At 41.0% G+C, this 20,472-nt stretch overlaps 1 protein-coding gene and 1 long non-coding RNA gene across 3 annotated transcripts in view; one reads left to right on the plus strand and one right to left on the minus strand.

Annotated features, from left to right (window-relative positions):
* The window catches only part of LOC115774919 (B-cell lymphoma/leukemia 11B-like), a 36,573-nt gene that overhangs the window by 12,181 nt on the left and 3,920 nt on the right, over positions 1–20,472 (minus strand). Inside the window, exon 2 of one of the 2 annotated variants that reach the window (XM_030722386.1) lies at positions 16,081–16,461. In XM_030722386.1, coding sequence (XP_030578246.1) covers positions 16,081–16,461 — 381 coding nt within the window. Of the gene's footprint in view, positions 1–16,080; positions 16,465–20,472 lie in introns of both variants that reach the window. The other variant, XM_030722385.1, reaches the window with a different exon arrangement.
* LOC115774920 (uncharacterized) lies at positions 2,148–16,480 on the plus strand. The gene is made up of 3 exons (XR_004019228.1): positions 2,148–2,268; positions 3,460–3,583; positions 16,104–16,480. It is a non-coding gene; the product is annotated as an uncharacterized LOC115774920 (long non-coding RNA).

A 20,472-nucleotide genomic window follows, 5' to 3' on the forward strand; every position in this document is an offset into this window, starting at 1 on the left:
TGCTCTATATGTCTCTCCAGGCATATGCCCCTGCTTATTGTGTGTCTCTTGGTCCACCATTCTGTGACAGGGTGAGATGTTCTTTCAGCATTAGTAATGATTCCCAGCTGGCCTCTGCCCACTGGAGCCAAGAAGCCAGTGCTGTTTAACTAACAGCCCACAGGAAGATACCAGCATGGCCCTGAATGGAACACAAGTCCTTCCAATCTAAGATCGCAAAGGAGAGAACCTTTGTGATATAAGTTACTATTAATGCACACCTTTTCTATATGAATGATCAATTCTGGCTCCCCGATCGACATGGAGGGCAGGGGTTCAAAGGTAATATACATATTTGTCCATCAAATATGAGGCTGGAGCCTGCAAACGGTGCACTTGGTTAACAGGAAAACTCAAAACAGCAGAAAACGAGTGGCTTGGGTAGTCATTTTTGCACTTCAGCTCATATGGATTAAATAAGCACGCTATAACTTAAAAAGCTTTAAAGCTGATGGGCTTTTCTTAGATTTGTGGTATATTTGGTTTTTCCAGCACGCTCTCGTATCAGAGTCACACGCGGCCATTTTATCAAACAGGAAACAGCGCTTCGTGCCTCATTTCGGGGCCTTTTTCTTTACCCTCATTTGGCCTTTTTTTTTTTTTCCATTTGCTGTTTACTTTTTCTTCACCTTGTTGGGCTTCTTTTTTTTTTTTTTTTTAGCTAAATCTTACATTTCTCAGGTGGGTGATGTCCTTTGTGTTTAGCATTTTCTTTTGTTTGGTTAGGTTAAATCACCTGAACTATGTGGATACATTTGGGAAAACTGAGGAAGCTAAACCTGCGCTTTGAAAAATAATGCTCAACGTTACCCAAAATGCAGTTAAATGTGACGATAAAGTGTCCTGAAGCATCACAGGTACGCATGTGCCCACGTGGCATGATTTGACACCCATTCCCTTAACCAGCATGCTGAGCCACAGATGCCACTTTTTTTTTTTTAAAGCCCCGATGGCAGGATTACTACACAGGAGTGAACATGCATGGAAAATTTAACTTTTTTTTCTTTGTTTTTAGGATCTTGACAGGTTTAAATGATAAAAAAAAATTGTTCCAAAAACAAGTGAAGATGTTTTGCCTTCAAAGATCAAAGGGTGGAAAAAAAATTGTGACACACTTTTAAAATTGCATTTTTTTTCTTAAAACATTTCAGTCTCTAAATGGATGGTTTGTAAATGTGAATGTTTACTGAATGTTTTCTACTCTTTTCATTATATAAAAAAGGGAAATATTTGCTGCATGTGGTTCATGAATGAAAATGAATTACTAGATATGCACAAATGACTTAATAAAAAAAAAAAAAAATCAGCCTCTGTCTGTTTCTCTTTCATTTTTTTTCTATGTATTCATGCATCTCTCACACCTATATAAGGTCTTGTGAGCCAATTAAGGCCAGCGGCAAAATTTAAAGGTTATTTGTTGTTTTAGCTGTCGTGTCTCCAGGGGAATTCTGTTTTCTATCTCCTATCAGTTCTGCAGAACGCCTCTTTATGTCAAACCGTCTCCTGTCCCACACTGTGTCTAAAAGCATGAAACATCTTCATGCTTATGTCGTCATGGAAGCGAGCATGAAGATGTAAAAACAAGAAACAAAACTACATAATCTAAAACAAATAATCTACTTCAGTCGAGTTCTTGTCAAAACAGGATGATTTTTTTTTTAACATTTTCAAAACATTTTGTGTTTTTAAACATTGCCAAATGCATTTCATTGATTTCATACACTATACTGCCATGTGTATGAGCATTGTTTTAATTATTTCATGCTTTCTCAAGTATGAAATGCTAAAGGAATTGATGAGAACTGATTTAGCCTCATTTTTGCCAATATGAAAATCAACAGTAACATACTTTTAACACTAACAGGTTTTTTTCACTAATGTTTTAAAAGGAATTTATTTTGAATTCAATTTTAATTTCTGAAGATTACTGCTGATATAAATGACTTTAGTAGTGCCAAAGTACTCAAAATAGGCAAACTTGCTAAGGCATCTTGGAAGCTACCTTTAAGTCTCTACATAAATACATTGTTTCTCACTTATGTCTGAGCAGATAGTTGCCATCTTGCGTATGAATTAATGCAGCAGGATTTTTGTTTGTTTTTTTCCCCATTAAACTCGAGCCTTTTTGTGCTCTAACCAAATGCAGTCATTGGCTCCTGTAAGCAGGCAGGAAACGAACAGGCACAGATGAGCTGACCTTGGGTGCCTTGCTAACCTAAGACGTTTCAGGTTGGTACAGCACTTCTTCAAAAGTAAAGAATAGTCAGCATTTTCTTTGCCAGAACAGATATTTTGCAAAAAAAGAGTGTGTGTGAGTTCTGCTTCAAAATCCTGGCAGAAAAGATTTTGGGATAAATTTCAGCTAATGTCAAAGTAGACAGCGCTTTCTAAATAATGCTACAACGCTAAAGCTCAAACACAAGCTAAACGGCTAATTGTGTTCTGTGTGATTTAGACAGCAGAAAGGTGGCAAGAATGTGACTAATAAGAAAAGTTATCAAACTTAATGTTTGAATGAATTCAGTTTGGATATGTTTACTTTCAGGATCCTTTCGATCTCTCCAATCTCACTGTACATCCTGTATAATGACAATAAAGGCATTCTATTCTATTCTATTCTGCAAGATTTAGCAAAGTGGGCTGTAGTCTCAGTAGATGAGATTCAGTAGATGAGGATCAGTCTCCTTTCTATAGCGTTGACAAAATCTTAACATAGAATAATGATTTAATTTGTTTTAGCCCACATTAATTGAGTCTTTAATGCATCATTGATACCTACATCTGTTCTCTGGCAGGGTGTCTTTATCATTCTGCTTGTTTTTCCCTTTTGTAAGATTGAAGATGGAGAGTAAAACTATTTCACCCCCAGCATTTGCTTCCTAAATGCTGTAAAGTTTTGTTTCAAAGTTTCAAAATGAGCTAACGAATTTTATCCTGAAGGTGGAACCAAACGCTCAGTGAATCTTCTTAAAGTCACCCATTTATTGAAATTTCTATTTTGTTACTTTATCTCTTCATAAACTTTAACAGTGGCAGTGAAATCATTTGAGTAATTTCATATATTAGACAAATATTTGGCCAGCATTGTCACCTCGCAGCAACATGGACAGGATTCGGTCCTGCTGGCTGGGTTCTGCGTAGGTTCTCCCCCCAGTGAAGGGAAGGGCTTTAATAGTGTGGCGTACTCCAGCTTCCTCCCACACTCCAAATACATGCGTGTTAGGTTAAATGATGATTCTAAATTGGCTGTAGGTGTGCATGTGAGCATAAATGCCTTTCAGTGTTAGCCCTGTGATAGATGGGCAATCTTTCTAGGTAAGAAGCAGATAAGAGGTTAAGAAGATGGATGGATGGTTATTTTAGATGGTGAATATTTTTATCTGCACTCCATAAATATGGTGTTTTTATCCTGTCGTGTAGGTCAGCCGTGCCGGACTGCGACACTGTAGTGACTGAGTCTCCTTCACAAACCACTGTGTTATTGCCACCCTTTGAAAGTACAAGATGGCGCTTCCTGAGAAACACCTTGAAGCCCTCAGTGGAGGTAAGCTGAAGACAGAGCTCAGCTCCATCTACAGCAAGGAAAAGCTCACCACCTGTGTGCTGATGATCTATGACAGCTCCTTCTGTAAAAGAAGCTTGTGATGATGATGAGATCCTACTAAGGATCTTATCATCATCACGTGTTTATTCCATTAAAAACATGTCACTGTTTGCATCTCTCACAACGTCCTCCTGCAGCATGGTGGCAAACCAAGAGCCAGTCCAGTGATAAGTAGCAACTCAAAGGTCAAAGGTATAGGTTAACTTTGCCACTGCATGGATCTCATGACAAATGAGATGAATGATGGACTCTAATGCTCCAAAATGGTTCATGTCACTACAGGAAAAATCACAACTGTAAGCAAATCTTTTCTTTTAATATACATTTTTTTAATTTCTGGAGTTACCAGAAATTGCAGGTTTCTTGCTCACGTGCCGGCTGCTATGGTGCCCATTCAGAGTCGCTGATGTCATACCACATGTGACTCTGTCCAATGTGAACAGTATCGCTGGCCGGACGTTATTAATTTGCACATTCTTTTACATCCCAAATAGTTCGTAAGAAAGCAACGGCTCTCGGATCTGGTCAATAAAACTGAACGAGCTGGCCCGTTGCTATGTGACGCTGGCATTTCAGCACGTTTGTTTAAAACACAAGAGTCTCACAACACAACAGACCAGCAGCTCTGTGTTCTGCAAGTTAGAGGCTTTGATGAGAGAGAGCAGTATAATAGCTTTGGCTCCTTGTTGAATGGACTGTTTGTGGTAAAAAAAAAAAAAAAAAAATGTTCTTGAATGTAGCGCACACTTAAATTGATGTAAATTTTTTAGAAACAGTTCTGCGCCACTTGCTGCTTCTGTCTGCTTAAGTGTGTGCTGATCATCCGCTGTAGGGAATAAACCGACTATAGATAAGAACCTCATACAACTCCACTTCAAAGGAACCAAAGTATGCCTAACTGAGTGAAAACAGTTTACTAACTAAAGTGGTTGTTATTTTAAAAATCATGGTGATGTGTGTGAAATGAATATTGAAAAGGCTTCTGACGAAAAAAAAAAAGAAAAAAAAAAAGAACTAAATACATCCTGTAACGTTGATTTCTGGTTCTGGACACTCACATTTGCTTTGGTAGAAAATGCTGAGATTCATAGATATCGAATCATCATTCAGACTAATAACGCAGAGGAGTGATTTTTGGTCACCCGGCCCTGCATCATACCCATGACGACAGCAGAAGTTCAGAGGTATTTTCAACCCTCACAAGACTTTTCTGAGAAGTCCTGTAACCCAGGAGAGGCTGAATGCTTTGGCCATGTTGTCAGTGGAAAAGAGATGATTTACTTTTACCAGAATGCAATTGAGAAATGTGCTGGCCAGCGTTTGGGCAGCATTACAGTGCGCTGTTTTGTTTTGAGACTTTTTTTTTGGTTTGTGTTGGGCATTAAAATGTCTGAACACGTATCAAACTAATTTATCAATTTATGTATTTGACACACATCACTGGCACTAAGCATTTTTCTTCGTTTGCAAAATACACAGATTACAAATCAGTTTCCAAAAAAGTTGGAAGTTGCATGAAATGTAGATAAATGTATCAAAATGCAATGACTTGAGAAACTGAGAAATTTGCCTGTAAAATATATAAACTCATAAGCTGTGTACACAAAGAACAAGACTGAAAAGCAACACTGAATGGCAGCCCCTGCTTTAAAATTATTCTGTAATGGAAATCAACCTCAGGAATCAAACACACGGAGCTACCTGCTGTGGCGACTCCTCGTGAATAAGGGAGCAGCTGAAAGTAGCTCCTTCTTATTTAAAGGTCTTGGAGCAACATATATCCCGATAACATCTTTTTTCAGGCCCGATCTTTCTTATTTCAGCAAGGAAATGTCAAACCACATTTGCATGTATTCCAACAGCGTTACTCAGCGGCAGAGCCGGCCCAATCCGGTCACCCTCTGGAAACATGCGACACATTGTGAAACAAAACATGTGACGGGGAGGCCGTAATCTGTTTAGCAGCTGAAATCTTACAACAAGCAAGAGTCGGGAAAAAGTTTTCTTTGAAAACTGCAGCGGTGCAGAGCAGGTACAGAGAGTTATTTATGGAAAATATGCTCCTGTCCCAATGTCGAATGTGGAGCTGGCATCAAATTCAAAATGAGCATTTATAGTTTTCAAAAAGTGAAAAAAAAAACAATTCTCAAATTGTCAAAATTCAGTTTTTTATATTTACAGATGAATTACAGACTTCAAAAAGTCTGCATTCTGTTTTTACTTTAAAACTTGCACAGCATCACCAGCTGTCATATTCAGCTCCTAATGCTTCATCTCTTTAATGCTGATGTAATTACTTTCTGTCTCTCATATTGTTGGTTTAATGTTGTTTTGTGTGTTTTTGATGGTACCTTATTACAATGTATACAGCGACTCCATTTTTTTTTTTTTTTTTAGCCAATAAGCTGTGTTAATACATGGATATAACGTGTCAAGTGGATATTCGACAAATAATATCTAGTCACACATTACTGATTGGGTGATTTTCAGTGTGTCTGCACAAAATTTTTGAGCATAAGCCACCAGTTCACCTAGCACATTTTTATGAAGGGCTGAGTTTGGCTCCAAATCGCTCTCCCTCTCTCTCGTTTCTTTCTTTCTTTCTTTCTCTTTTTCGTTTTCTCTCTGTCTCTTATCACGCTGATACATTTCCTGCTCCTGGCACGGCTCCTGCATAGCTTATGGTTAAAGAAAGCTTTCATCTATCCAGTGCCTCTAGGACACACACACACACACACACACACACACACACACACACACACACACACACACACACACACACACACACACACACACACACACACACACACACACATAAACACACTCACACCTACACTCACACACACATATACAATTACTGGTACAGGCCAGCGCTGCCCTGCCAGACCACAGGCCCAGACAAGCTCCGCTGGCACCAATCACCCTGATAACATCTTAGGTTTTATTTCATTTTGGCTTGCTCTGTTTTGCTCTGGGAAAGACCGGCACATGCAAGAGGGCTTTCTGGAAAAGAATGAATTAAGCCAGTATACGGGGAGAGTGTAGCCCCTTAGCCTTGAGCAGTTAACTCCCCTGTCTTCAATGCCATCTATGGACATGACAGTGCAAGCCCTCCAAAAAAAAAAAAGAGAAAAAAAAAAGCTGATGTTTCTTCCCTATTCTTATAGATGGAAGCACAGTTTTTATAAAGTAACATAATAATATAAAAGATAATGAATAAGGCCAGAAGGACAACTGTGAGCCTTTCATCTTGAGGGTGTGTTTGCTCATAGCAGTTGAAAAAATGTGTTTGAAATATTAAATATCAATCTGTTTTCCCAGTTAAATGTTCCTTGTAGTCTGGGCTAACTCACATACATCACAGTAAAGTTTTCACCAAAAAAGTAGTCCCTAACATGTACACAGTTTTTACAAAGGGATGGAGCAATGACAAAAAAAAAAAAAAAGAAAAAAAAAAATAATTAAACAATATATTTCCATTTTTCCTTTCTTTTTTAAGCACAAATAGGAGGCTTCTCATTTCTCGTGCATTGGAGCGGAGCCATTCATCCCAGAAACCAATATATCAAACCTGAGCAAATTAAATCAGATGACTGATTCGGTAAGCGAAAAAAAAAAGAAACTACACAGTAAGAAATGAAAGTGTAAAAACAGACCTTCGCACCCAAGCTTTTTCCCTTCCCTCCTTCGTGCAAATTTTCCTGCTTACAGTAAATCGCTACTGATTATGTGAGGTTTGTGTAGCGTGTAAGAAGGTTGTATTAGTCGTATGTATATCTCAGCATCACTCTAGGAGCACTCCTGATTTATATTTAAGTGGTAAACCAACATAAAGGCAGCTTACGTTCAGCATGTGTTTGTCTGTGTCTAGTGTTCTCTGCCGGCGTAATTGCTCAAGACAAATAAGTAGATGAAATAAAAGGAATTGCACCATGAAAGGCTTTCAATATCTCTTGCGGTGAAGCAGCCTGCAAAAAGGAAAAAAAATACGACATAAACGCTGTCTCCTTATTTTCTTCTCCCAACCATCCCACCCAATCAGAGGCAGGACGCTAATAAGATAAGAGGAAAGGAACAACAGCGGTGTGGCAAGTAGGATTACCCCTGTCTGACTGGCTAACAAGCACCATCTCTTTTTCTTTTCACAAACACCTAATGCTAGCCCACTTTTCCTCCCCCAAAGGCAAACACAGGCGCAACTTTTCAATAGGAAAATGGGAGCGAAAATTTCCCCATTTATGTCTGAAAGGGGTATATGATATGTTTATACACTAATGTCTCGATGATAGCCGAACACGCGTGTGAGGATTTTATCCACATGTTTACTTGAAGGTTTCTCTGAGAAGTGTTTCCAGAGTGGGAGAAGGTTTATGTTCAAGTTCCCGTTTAGGGTCCATACACGTGTATGCTTTAATTATAAGTATGCACTGTAGATTTACTGCATTACTCATCACTGATAAAAGCACACCTGTTATCAATTGTCACCACTAGAGAAGGGGAAGCAAAGGGGGCAGCTCAAGTTCAGTCAAAATACTTTCATTACAGCTATTTAAACAAAGAACATACACACATTCACAGATTCCCACTGACACAAGACAGCTTATGCTCCATGGCGGCAAGACCGCGGAGCAAAGCTTCACTCAAACTCCTGCGTTTGTGTCGAATACCAAAGCGCCATCATCACTCTCCATGCGTATAGCAGGGACGGGGTGTGAGGTTCCTAATGCCTCTTCAGTTAGGCCGTTAAGGAGCAAAGAGTCCGCACATCTGGAAGACACAGTCAGTCAGCACATGCTGAAAGTTAGCGGTGGCGCTCGCAGTCCAAATTAGTGGCGAGTTTTATTCCCCCGCTGTGGTAGGAAAATATCAAATCTGTTGCCATATGAGTGCCATAAAGCCAGCTCTGGAGTGTTTGATGCCTTCATGTGGGAGCCTTTAAGCTGTGTGTGTGTGTATGTGCGCATGCATGCGTGTTTGGTGGGAGATGCAGGCCTTAATGGGAGATGAGAGTCACTGTATGAATTCTTGCATGCACATATGTTTTCTATGTGTGGGTGGCTCTTATCAGTTTATGTTTCTACTTTCCTGCACACTCATGTGATTGGATTTCTTTACATTTCTGCGTGTGTGTGTGTGTGTGTGTGTGTGTGTGTGTGTGTGTGTGTGTGTGTGTGTGTGTGTGTGTGTGTTGAATGGCTGTGGCAGTGTGCAGCTGCGCCGTTTAGCAGCTCGCATATAGACCTAGTTGACCCTGCTGCATGGAGCAGACAGACAGACACAAGCAGAGTCAGACAGCCCCTGGGGTGGTCCCGTCTGAGGCACAGTGTTATGGGCCAACAACACTAGGGGCCCATAGACAGGCAGGAACACATACATGGTAATTGTACACACACACACACACACAGATGTGAGTGAACATAAATCCTCACACACACGCACAGAAACAGAGATGTAGTCACTGCAGAGGATTTAATTACTTTACCTAAAATTTAAAGATAAGGCAAGAACTGTTTTGCTGTGTTTTCACAGGTTCACTATCACTATGCAGAAAACACTGCACAATGCGTTTCTTACTCTTTCATTAATATGTTAGAAGCTGAAATTGCAAATAAATAAGTGGCCAATTATATTGCTTTCAGCCTGCAACTGCCTGTCGCTGTGCGCAGATGATTCGAGTAGATTTACATGCAGCTTTGTGCAAAAGCACAAACAAATACATGCACGCCAACTGTCCAAACCAAACTGCAGAAGAAATTCTTTTTTATTCATGTACTGGATATATTTTGCAATTGACTTCAATGTTTCAAATGTAAAATTGAGCCAGACATGTTATATTTATTAATGCAATTGATACTGTGTTACTCAGTGTGCCGTATTTAAAGGGAGGAGGGAGTGCTCGCCTCTTTTTTTTTTTTTTTTCCCCACAGAGGAATAAGGAAATATTTGCCACTCATAGAAACTGGGAAACACACACACACACACACACACACACACAAATTTAAATAGATGCACATGCCTAACAGCAGACACAAGATAAATTCCTTGGCAAGCATTCAAAACACTCATGTAAGGACACAGAAACACACTCAGACCGCACCAGAAGACACACAAGTGCATATACACACACATGCACAGACTACCTCCACAACTCCCACCATGTGACCCCTAATCACAACCCCAGAGCTTGGACATCAAATGAAGCAAGTTTAAAAAAAAAAATCATCAGGAGTAATTAACGCATTTTCATATGCAAATGTGATTAATGCAAAACTACAAAGTCATTATGCAAATCGACTTTTCCTTGAGCCTCTGTACAAATATTCGCAGCTCAAATCAGGGATCAGTCTCACCATCTTTCTTTTTTTATCTCTTACCCCTCTCCCTCGATCTATCTCTCTCTCCCGCTCTGCCTCGCTCTCTCTCTCGCTCTCTCTTTTGGAGTAGAGATAATACATAAGTAGCATGTGAAGTTATTTCTAACTCACGCAGTGTGTGTGTTTTCATGCGATGGGCCGGGGCTATGGCATTACGCCGCCTGCCTACTGATTACTGGCTGCTTGGCACTGGAGCGAGACAGGGAAGCCGGCGAACAGGGGAAGGTATGAATATGCAAAAGCCTGATTGCTTTTCATGATTAAAGCCTATTTAATATGGAAATGAGAGCAAGCCAGGTGATTAAAGGAACATTGGGTGGTGGGGCAAAAAAAAAAAAAAAAAGCCGGGGAGGGAGAAACAGAGAGAGAAAAGAAGAAGAGAGAGGAGAGGGACACCTTCAAATCTAGTGGAGAGGTGTGGAAACTGGAATGTCACCGTTATTTTGTGGCAGATCTGACCTCTTTGATAGCAAAGGTCACTGTTGCTTTTGTAGGTAATACCACACACTTTTATCTAGAAACCATAATGACTCATTTCAGGTAAAAAAAAAAAAAAACCCTCTTTGTCCTTTAGTTTAGGACTAAAAAAAAAAAACAGATCTTTCATGGTAAAATGCTCCTTTGTGTTTCTGCACCTGCAGATAATGTAGGTGTGACAGTTCTAAAGTGGCGGGCATCTCATTTGAATTCTTTGATCATGAATCCAGCGCCACTGTGGTTCACTTAAGAAAAGAAGTATAGGTATCGTATTGAGTTTGTAAAAAAACAAAAAAAAAACTTTTTTTGTTTTTTTAAATCAGCACAAAATCTTTATCTCAATATAGTGATATGCCCACTAAAGTGAAAGCAGGGAGATCAGAGGTGGACCGAAGAGAGAAACACAGAAAGATGTTTGAGGATGTCGCTGTCGTTCACATTGCCTCATGAAATATTTACTCTGAGCTCCTCGCAACGTGTTTGTGCGCGAGAGAGAATGAGATAGAAAAAGAAAGAGGCTGTCATGATGCGACTTCGCCCGTCTGTACTGGATGTCTTAAAGTGCTCCGAGGGGGCCCAACAGCAGTCCTAGGAGGAGTTCAAAGCGGGGCCAGGGTCGTCTTAGTACACTAACACTCCCCTTGCGACAACCTCTCGCTTTCTGGATGACACGCATCATTCTTCACCCACACATACGCATATACAAATTCATACCAGGCACACATGCGCACATATTAACATAGTCTGACAAAGCTCTGACACACATGTGCACACATAGTGCATGCATTAGCAAGAGAAACTCTGGAAAAAATACAAACAGGGCACAGAAGGGCCATAATTCATTTACACCGCTGAGTATGCATTTGCGTGTGCGTGTGTGTGTGTGTGTGTGTGTGTGTGTGTGTGTGTGTGTGTGTGTGTGTGTGTGTGTGTGTGTGTGTGTGTGTGTGTTTGCAGCTTTTGGGGTTGAATCTGCTAGCCTTGCAGCATGATTGCAGTTTAAGCAAGGAAGCTGACAAAGAGGCCAGACAGGATGTTATAAAACGCAGCCAGGTGAGAAGTAAAAAAAAAAAATCCAGGAGGGGAGAGGAAAAGAGAGGGTTAATAATGTTAGATAAGCGGCTACAGGCCCAAGCATTTCATGCATTATTAGCATGCTTATATTAAAACTTGTTTCCTCAAGTCGTGGACGCACTCTAATTGTGTGTGTGTGTGTGTGTCTGTATTGTCTCCTGTGCTGCAAATATTTGTGTGCATCTGGTTGTGCACGCCTCAAACGTCCTCAATACCATGTGCAAGTGAGTGCGATATTTCCTGACAGTATGCATGTGTGTGACTGTGCATATTTGTGCATGTACAAATGCGAGTGCTGCTAACACACTGGACATAATTAGACCTAATAATGTAATCTAATTTGGTTGAAACTTGAGACTGCCTTGAGTGGCAGTATAATGTGTTGAACAAAGCTCTCCTCCTTTCTTTCATTTGGGGCTTCGAGTGCTTTCATGTTCTGTTCTCTTAGTGATAAGGCTGTCTGTCTGAATGACTAACTGACTGCTGCTGTAACAGGTTGACTCAACCCCCCCCCCCCTTCAAACATTCACTCACCACCTCTGTAAAATGTAAAGCTTTCTTTTTCCTTTTTTTGCAAAGCTTTCAAATCACAGTTTTTGCTCTCATGTTGCTACCGCTTGTTTCACGCTCAGTTCATTTTGGAAGTCTAAATGACAAAATATACAGTTAATTAATATACAGGTAATTAATATTTTTTTTTCCACTGCTGGGAAATAATAAAGTATTTTGTACTTGGGAAATAATGTCTCTTATTTGCTGAAATGAGCAGGCACATCACGTTTGTGGTCAGCAGCTATTACCCACTTTGCATGATAGTGGAACATGCAGCTGCTAGCTGTCATAGTCTTTGACTCTGCAAAGTCTGACACGTTACATAATCTGTGTTTTGAAAATATATTTTCAAAATGTGAAAAGATAAAAAGGAATCATGATTGATAATTTTTTTGTTCCATTATATTTGATACATAAAGGTATTCATAGTGCATTATTGTTCACAGGCGAGTATATTTCTAAAGATCAAGATCAAGAATGTTTTTGCATGTTTACAGCACCAAAAAATGTTGCATGTATGAAAAAGACATAAAAATCTCAATTTATATAAATAGGATTTTAATAATTTTCTCAGTAAAGGAGACATTTTAGTTGTCCTTTTAACAGTTGCTTTATCCAGCTAAAGTTTATGCAACTTTATGCAACATTTTTTAACCAAAACAAGAAAAACTTCATTTATTTGGACAAATGTTTGTTTTGTATTTTGTTTGCACAGTTTGTTACTGTGGACAGTCTTATCATCTTATATCAAGAATCTTTTGCTTCTTAATTAGAAAAGCAAAACAAAAGATTTACTTTTTCTATTTTTTAATTTATTTATTTTATGTATTATTTGCTTTTGTTTACTGTCTGCAGTTCCTATATGATCCATCAGTGGGCAGTAGACATTTATCAGATTGTATATGACAGGTTTTTCAATATGACCTTTAGGTTTATAAATTCTAAACTGTATTTAAAATATGATACAAACTGTTACAGGGTTAAACAATCTGATTTCAATCCGGCCAAGTTGGGCATTCACAAACGGAGGGCTGGAAGTTTCTGGGCTGCCTGCTATCACTTCTCTTTTGCGATGGAAATAAAAAGGAAGGTATGAATTTGTTTGTACTTTATCACAAGATCATTTTTAATGCACACTAGCCAAAAAGATAGCATAAATCATTTCATGGCATGCTTATTGGAAGGACAGAGACGGAAATGGCTGTAATTGTGCCTCATATAAACTTCAAGGAGTGGGGGGGGGGGGGGGCACTTGCAGGAAAAGGTTATATTGCAAAACGGACACACTGGGTCTAAGAAGGGAATTTGGAAGTTAAAGGAACCGCTATGAGATGCTTGGCCATGGAGAGACTGAGCGAAGGTAAACTACGCAGTCAGAAAAAAAAGGACAAATATTTATGTTTCTGGACAAAAGGGAGCTCAAATTTAGGGGACATTGTAAAAGTTAAGAGCCCCCAAACTGGTGTAAGCTCATTATGTCTCCATCTAGGCCTAGTCTTCATAGCTTCTTCAACTGCACTGGCAGATGACAAACGATATCTGACGGCTGTCGTCATGGCTTGCACAAAAACACATCATAATATAATTGCTGTGGGTGAGGTTTTTTCCGCTTTTCGTGTGCGTTTTGGAACACTACAGAGCAAATATGTACGGTTTTGTTTTGTCTACTGTAAAACAGTCACTTATCCAACACACACAATGAGTGTCAGCCTACCTCAAAGAATATGAATCATATATGTTTGTTCAGAAAAGTAAGATCCTCCGAATAATCTCAGACACCTTAGATTGCTTTTTTTTGGGGGGGGGGGGGGGGGGGGGGGGGGGGGCAAGACATGGCATTTAGTTGTATTCTTCGCTCACTGCATTTAAGCTTTATGTATCTGTAGGAAGAAATAGTGAGTCGAATTGTGCTTAAATGTCCACGCGCTGTCCACAGTGCTGAAACAAAGCAGCACAGCAGCCTGTTACTGGCTGTGCCTGAGTTATTGCTGTTGCTTACATTAGAGCAGTACTGCTGGCATGTATGATGTTCAGGTTAAGTAGCCTGTGCGTCTGACTGTGTGTGTGTGTGTGTGTCTGTGTGTGTGTGTGTGTGTGAGAGAGAGAGAGAGATCTGGGTTTAGGCAATGCACCTGCTCCAGCCGAGTGTGTTTTTTTTTTTTGTGCCTTGCATCTTTGCCTGTCTGCTGCTTCTATAAAAGTTACTGATTGTTGTGAGTCTGTACTCGTTTGTCTCGTAATGACATTGATTTGGCCGTTGTGGTGTCTGTATGTGATGCAGCATCCTGTTTTACTGTGATAGTGGTGCATCATTGATGGTTTCACTACAGTGCATGCATGTCTTTGCAGTTATTCTCACTCATAGGAGTTGTGTTTTGTCTTTCACCCAATTCAGGTTACAGTCACTGCAAATATGGTGTGGTTGTCAAATTATAGCAGCCCATAGCTATATAATGTCATAGTGAGTTTATTGGGTAAGATAACATTTCACATGCCAGCTCGGTTTCTACAATATTTTTTAAAAATCCCAATTTAGTGATGCTTACTCACCTACCTGATTTGTAATTGTGGTGAGTGGAATCGCATCAAATCTGGTGCCAGATAGTTAAAATAACTTTCTACCACTTAAATGTGTTAGAAAAATGCTGTGCTGTGAACCTAGAGAGCCACAGCCTGCTGTCATAAGTTCACTGTCACATCTATTGTACTTGTGTAAATATGTTATAAATCAGTGTAAACGCTCAGGTAATGTGGATGCGTTATGGCACTTGTTAAAGGCTCCCTTTTACAGGAGGACATAACAATATAACATTGTGCTGACCAGTTCCTGCATTAACTGTATAATCTTGCATGTAATTCTACTTGGTAACTTTCACAATGTAGCCATCTTCCCTCTTCTAACCAGCCCTCTCCTACTCTGCTGGAGTCTGTGTAATCCTGGATAGCCTTCCCTGCTCTTGGGTGTGATAGTGACTGTCTCTCTTCAGATAACTTTGAATTGGTTTCCCTCCAGTGCTGGCAGTATCCGGGTCTTGCCCCCACCCCTCCGCCTTTCCCTTCGCCTCATAGCCAGATGAACGGCCTTGCTGCTTTATTAATCCCCTTCTCCTCACCACGCACACAGATGAATTTTAATCAGCTTTCTTAACCTCTTCATATGCTGCAGGATTTCTATACAAACGCTCACACACGTGATGTGCACTCAAAAAAAAAAAAAAAAGAAAAGAAAGAAACAGGCACACACAAATAGACACACACATTCTGGGGGGTGGCTCCTCTATCACCTTCTTTCACAATTGGTTTCAGCTGAAGAAGTCCTTCAGGCCCGCAAGTGTGTGTATGTGTGTGTGTGTGTGTGTGTGTGTGTGTGTGTGTGTGTGTGTGTGTATGTGTGTGCATGTGTGTGTGTGTGTGTGTCTGTCTGTGTGTGTGATGTTTTACTTAAAATGGAGCAGAATAGACGCACAGTGCAGCTCTCACTCACTCTAATAAAATCATCTCGGGCTACATTAATCCCTCCTGAAGGCCACTGTCAAAATAACAAACAGCTGGGATTCTTTAAAGAGAGCTATCTGTCTCGGACAGGTGAGAGATATGTGTGTGTGTGTGTGTGTGTGTGTGTGTGCGCACGTGCGTGCCTAATCCAGGTATTACTCATGTTGTGGGGACCTAAATTTGTTTGCACTGTCAGTGTCTTCCTTGTGCGGACAGGAGGTAGAGCCCAATTATCTTAATGATGATATTTTCAACATTAGGAACAGAGTAGGTTATGGTTTGGGTAAGTCTTAAGTAAAATGGAAGCAAGTCTAGATAAAGTACTCTGAAGTCATAGATATAAAACTGTAAGTGTGGATGTGTGTGTTCATTTGTGTAAGTGCACCTCTTGTGCAACAAGAGAGCTCTTTTCCAACCTCTGTGTTTATAGTCTAAATGTGTACTGGTGTGTTCCAATCTCTTTACCTCCTCTCTCCTGTTTGGGGCAGATCCCTTTGGCCGGGGTCAGCCTCCTCTCCTCATCCTCCTCTCCTCCAGGGGTCACCTGGACGCCCACTTCCACCGGAACAGCCCCTCTTCCCAGCTCCAGTGACCTGCCCCTGGGAGAGATGGGAAGACCCATAACCCCGCCAGCTTCCCCAGGTTTGGAGAAGGACCCCAGTCCGCCAACAGGCCCCCGGCACAGACGGCGCTTGTGCTCGATGAAAACCAGGATATCACCCAGAGGGAAGTTAGTCTGGCACTGGCCGCAGGTCAAGAGATCATGCTCTCCAGATGCTGTCCTCCGAGGGCTGGGGGTGGACAGCTCAAGTGATGGAGTTCCTGCCGCTGAGTCATGATTGACCTCTGCTGCAGAAATAAGAAGAGGAAGGTAAAATATGTCAGTCAGTGATGTTCTTTTAAGAAAGAAATAAGATAGTTAGAAACAAATATACACAGGTAAAGAAAAAATACCCAGCGAGGTTAGTTATCCCTGAAACCATTACCTGATAAAAGCCAACTCTTCCTACCACACAAGATGATCATTACAGTCACAACTGTGTGGCACTTTCATGGCATAAAACAACGCCGCTGTTAAGTTGCCTCGCCTAGGCAAACACCTGCACTGCTTATCCGTGAGAGATCTGCGTGGGTTGAACCCAACACATAAACTACACATGTATGTGTGTCTATGTGCATATCAGCCTGTGTGATTGTGTGTGTGGCCAGGAAGCTATTCATCTCACAGTGCACAGGCTGGGTTTCCGGTGAGGGCCTTTTGCTGCACTAAGCTGTCATAGCTAGACGGCTCTCTACACCACGGGAGCCCCAGCTTGTGCAGAACAAAGTGTAGTGTAACGTAGGCCACATCCACCACCGTGTGTGTGTGTGTGTGTGTGTGTGTGTCTGTATGTGTGTGTGTGTGTGTGTGTGTGTTCATGTTTGTGTGTATCCTAGAATAAGACGGAGAGAAGAAAAATTAAAAGGAGAAAAACACGTACCATGTCTAAATGTGTGTGTGTGTGTGTGTGTGTGTGTGTGTGTGTGTGTGTGTGTGTGTGTGTGTGTACATGAATGGATCAGGTGAGTTTAAACAGTGTATTCTCCACAGACAGAAAATCTATAAAGGCAAACCCAGGGTCCCGTTAAGAGAGTAAATCTCATTCTTTACAGATCTGACACGGTCATTAATAACCATTACACATTCTTCCCCCTGCTCCTCCCCGATGGCGTAGACTCTGTCCCTCAGCTTAACGTAAATCCCTCATGGACAACCTCCATTTTTTTTTAACACTACCCTGATGTACCAGTATGGAAATGTGTCTTCTTCTAAAGAACCCTGAGGAAACCTGAAGCTCCAGAGACTAAGGCGTGTCTGAGTGAGCGGGTACCCAGGGAGAGGTGTTGATGCCTGGGAGAGAAGCATAGCAGCACTTCCCTGTCTGCTGCATCTCCACTTCTAGCACCCGCACCCGCACCCCCCCCACCCCCGACTGCCACCCCTTCTTCTTTGCCTCTCTTTTCTCTCTTCCTCCAAACATGACACCCTAATAATTGCAAAGATTAGACAAAGAGGGTGTATGCTCTGTCTTTTTTTTTTTTTTTTGTGCTGCTGTATTTATCAGAACAAAGATCCTAAACCTTCTTATCACCCATTTCAAACTGTCAGGGAGGCACTGCTCGCTGTCATAACGGTTAAACTCGGGCAGAATTTTTGGGGTGCATATTTCTCAGCCTTTTCACCATTTTTTTTTTTTATCATTTTCAAATATTTCTTTGTATCTGTGATTCACCCCCACCACCCACCCCACTTTAACAAATCACCCATCCGCCCACGTATACACTCATACACACTTTCCAGTCCTCTCATTCCGCCCTGGAGTGATGATCCGATGCCAAATATCTTTTCTCTAAATGGCGATGGCTTCCTGGATGCCCGCCAAATAATTTCCATCTCATAATCTTTTGGCGGCAAAGAAGGAACACAACCGCATATTTACCTACAGTTCACAGCTTGTGACCATGATTCGCTCACACAGGCAATGTAACTCTGCATGTATGTGCAATGCATATAAGTAGGACGATGCAGGAGATCTTTCTGCTAACATTATGGCGTGCTCTCATTTTTTTTTTTTTTACTAAAAAAAAACAAAAAAACAAGACAGGTGGCAGGAGACACAGATCCTTGTGTGAGAAATAAAAAAAAAGACAAGTCAATGAGCTGACAGACACCTGGGCATTTGAACTCAACTCTTTCCCTGTGTGAGACAGAGACAAATAGTGAAAAGGCCTGTTTGTTAACCTATGGTTGAGTAACATGGCCCGAGGCAGAAAGCAGTAAATTAGCAGGAGTTGGCACCGTGACTATGCCACTGGAATATCAGTCGGACATCTTCTGAAAACCGCACCCCTCTCTGAAACCCGCTCACTCATCTGTCCCGAGGCTCACCTGAGTGAGAAAAACATGTGCAAGAAGGAACCGAACATGGAATGCTCGCAAGGGGGAAAAAAAAAACAACAACAAAAAAAACCCCTTGGACACAAACACAGTGAAATGGAAACACGAAAGAATAACAGACTAATGTAGCCTATCGCGGTGACAGACAATGTCTAATTCCTCTGTATGAACTCCTATGTGAGAGGAACATGCTTGATAGGTAAAGGAGCATAGCTGACGCGCTGTCAAACATGCCATCGTTGGGAAGGCGTGATGATGGCAATGAAACCGGGCTGTCTGACATGATAGCACACATACTTTATTTCTGTCTCTTCTTCACTTCTGTGTTTCTCACACTCATATAAACATGGAGCAATATTCACCCTATGACAGTCCTGCTACTCTGCCTTATCAAGTATGAGTTAAGTCAGGCAGCCTTAGAGCACCCCCTATCAGTTTGACGAGGAGAGAGTCAGTCACTCACTCCACTACTGCTGCTGCTGCTGCTGCTGCTGCTGCTACACACAGCCACTGCACAATATGTACCAGATGGGAGCTCAAGACAATGGGCCTCTTTCACCAAAATTTCCATCTTTGTAGAAGGTCAAAAAAAAAAAAATGGTTCAAACGCCTGGCCAGAAAACACTTAATAAAAAAATATTTGGGGGATTTTTTTTTTTTAGCTACTTTTAAGTGCAAATGCTAAAATTGATCCCATTAATTTGGTTACACTTGAATGGTGATTAAACTGGCTAAACTAAGTGGCAAGGTAAAACTAGGTAGGTAAAACATGCCAAAGTGCATATAGGAGGACTCTGGCCTCCAGTCATGTCCTCAGACATTAATTGCAGCTATAAGTCCCTCTAATCCTCAATTATTGTGTCTGTTCTTATATGTTCTTATACATGACGACTCTCTTGCAGTTTCATTGTGCCTGAGGTGAGGGCAAAAGCACGGTTAAACAGGTTCTACTCTTCCCAACGTGGAATAAGAGAGAAAAAAAAAAAGGAACGTTAATTTTTTTTTTTTTTTTTTTTTTTTTGGGATGAGATGTTTGCTTTTTTTAATTTTATTTGAATTTGACGGAATGCTCCGAAGAAGCGGCGTCAAACAGAAACCATGAAACTATTTTCCGCTGGCCTTACACAACACTTTAATACCAGCTGCACACTCTGCTCTGCAGTTAAAGGCAGAGGAAGGCCATGGGCACTCTCATGACAGTCGGCCATAGTGTATGGGTTCAGACCTGTCTCCCTTTCTTTGTTTTCCCCCTTTCCATTTTGCTGAGCTGGGAACACATGCACACACACACACACACACATAAACCCCAAAGGGGAAAGTTGGGGAAGATTCACGCTGTCATTGAAAATAAATGACACCAGCAACGATGCAGATGGTTGCAATCAAAAATTCAAACGACAAGCGGCCTCGCTTAGCCTATCCCTTTTTCTCAGCAGCGATTGCCAAGGAGAGCTGCAACAGTGTGTGTTGTGAAAGGCCAGGCCTGTGTGTTTCATTATCATATCACCATTTAATCTGTAGCAGCCCTATTTCTTATCATAAATCTTAGATTATCAGCCTGAAAGTGAGCAAAATACGACTCTGCAGCTGACTGTGACTTGTCACTAAATCGCTATAAATGACTTGCAACCTCTGAGGCATGACATTTGGCGATATAAATCAAATTTGCCAAACAATTTTAGAGATATCATAATAAAAAAAAGACGCTTTATAAGCATTGCAAAACGGATTAAATGTGTTTAATAATATTGAAATATAGAAAGAGAATCGGCGAACAAACTGCAGCACTGCCTCACAGTAAATCATAAATCGCTCACTAGTCATCCCCTGTGAGATTATCATCCGGTTACCACAATGTGTATGCATATTTACTGTGGCGTAAGAGTGCGTACGGTGGGTTTCTCCCCATCATTTGACAG

This window comes from Archocentrus centrarchus, chromosome 24 (assembly GCF_007364275.1).
Source record: "Archocentrus centrarchus isolate MPI-CPG fArcCen1 chromosome 24, fArcCen1, whole genome shotgun sequence".
In the NCBI taxonomy this organism is placed as follows: Eukaryota; Metazoa; Chordata; class Actinopteri; order Cichliformes; family Cichlidae; genus Archocentrus; species Archocentrus centrarchus.